Genomic DNA, 1,418 nt, shown 5'->3' on the forward strand with positions numbered 1-1,418 from the left:
GAGAAAACTTGCGAAGGACCGAGTTCTACTGACCACGGGCATTTTCAAAAGGAAAGCCCCTAGAGAAGGAGCCGTCTAAGGTGTGTCTAGCCACTTGGTGGGGGGGAGGGGGCGTAACCTCTTGAATGCTCTAGGGCTGGCGCGAGGGGGAAATGTGAGAGGGGCAGCACCGCGTACTGGCGGAAGAGTCCTAGAAGGCTCAGAGAAGGTTCAGAGAAGGATCTAGAAGAGGGGCAGCACCGCGTACTGGCGGAAGAGTCCGTCGGGCAGCTGCGGGTTGAAGTAGACTCCTGCGGGAAGGGTCCGGGAAGGGTCCGAGAAGGTTCCTAGCGGGCAGGGCGGAGGGTAGAAGCAGACACCTCTGAAGTCGCCCCCGTAGCCGGAGAGGATCGCGGTGCCGGGCGGGTCGCCGGCGCTCAGCGAGTGGGACGAGTACCTAGAGAGGTGGCACCGGCGGGTGAGGGTCGACGGAGGCGGCATGGAGCGGTTGATTGCTTGTTCGAGTCCACTTGATGTAGACGGAGCCAAAGGTTGACATGTCCAGCGGCACACCGTCGCGGTCCATCCCGTGCAGCGTGCCCTTTGGGAGCCCGAGCGAAGTCACCCACGCCTTGAGCGCCGCAACGCCGCTCGCAGCGTCGTCAGCACAGAAGCCGAGCATGATCCTGCCATCCCCGGGCTTGGCGGCGGCCAGCAGCGCGCGCACGGCCTCGCCCAGCGGAGCTGGCGGCTGCTCGGCCGCCCACGCATTGGCACTGATGGCGCCGCCGAGGCCCTCGCTGCCGGGCTGCGCCGCCGTGGCCCTGTGGCCCTCGTCGTATGCGGCCAGAAGGGCAGAGGCCGAGGCGACGTCGGTGGCAGAAAGGCACAGCCGAGACGGCGGCCGAGCACCCAGCGGCGGCGGCCGGGGGAGGGTGAAGGCGAGCGAGGCCGCGAACAGGGCGACCATTGGCAGGGGCAAACAGCGAGAGCAAACCGTACCTAACGAACGACAGTTGTGTATCTAATTTGAAAAAGAATTTCACGAGCTAACTCAGCATTCGAAATTTATGACAAACCATCCACTGGCGTCGGCCGTCCCATTCCGCCGAATCGCTCGCACGCTGCGACGCCCTGCGAGCACAGGAATGAAGACCCCGGACACCCAGAAACCAAATGTGCTGGACGTGGCCTTCATCGCGAACTGCCGGGAGGGCTGGTGCTTTGCGCTCCCTTCCTGGCGGCAGGCCTACTCCACGCCAAGCAATCTCGCCCGCTGCGCGCCGCCCGAGGCCTTCCTGGCACTGCGGGCGAGCCTGGCAGCCTTCTGGCTTGGGATCACAATCTGGTCCATGGCAGAGCACAAGAGCAACGACTGGGAGACGGCGCCGGAGTGGTACATCTACCTCACGCATTGGACGCTGCTGTTTGAGCTCTTT

At 64.2% G+C, this 1,418-nt stretch overlaps 1 protein-coding gene across 1 annotated transcript; it reads right to left on the reverse strand.

The window, feature by feature from the left end:
* Positions 1-135: 135 nt before the first annotated feature.
* On the reverse strand, positions 136-949 carry EMIHUDRAFT_471782 (hypothetical protein; the record flags this gene model as incomplete). Its single annotated transcript, XM_005762504.1, has 4 exons — positions 136-170; positions 241-290; positions 360-436; positions 510-949. Coding segments are annotated over 4 exons (600 nt in total), but the record flags the coding sequence as incomplete, so codon positions are not given.
* Between the last annotated feature and the right edge of the window lie 469 nt (positions 950-1,418).

The sequence above is a fragment of the Emiliania huxleyi genome, assembly GCF_000372725.1.
Source record: "Emiliania huxleyi CCMP1516 unplaced genomic scaffold EMIHUscaffold_6749, whole genome shotgun sequence".
Taxonomy (NCBI): Eukaryota; Haptophyta; order Isochrysidales; family Noelaerhabdaceae; genus Emiliania; species Emiliania huxleyi.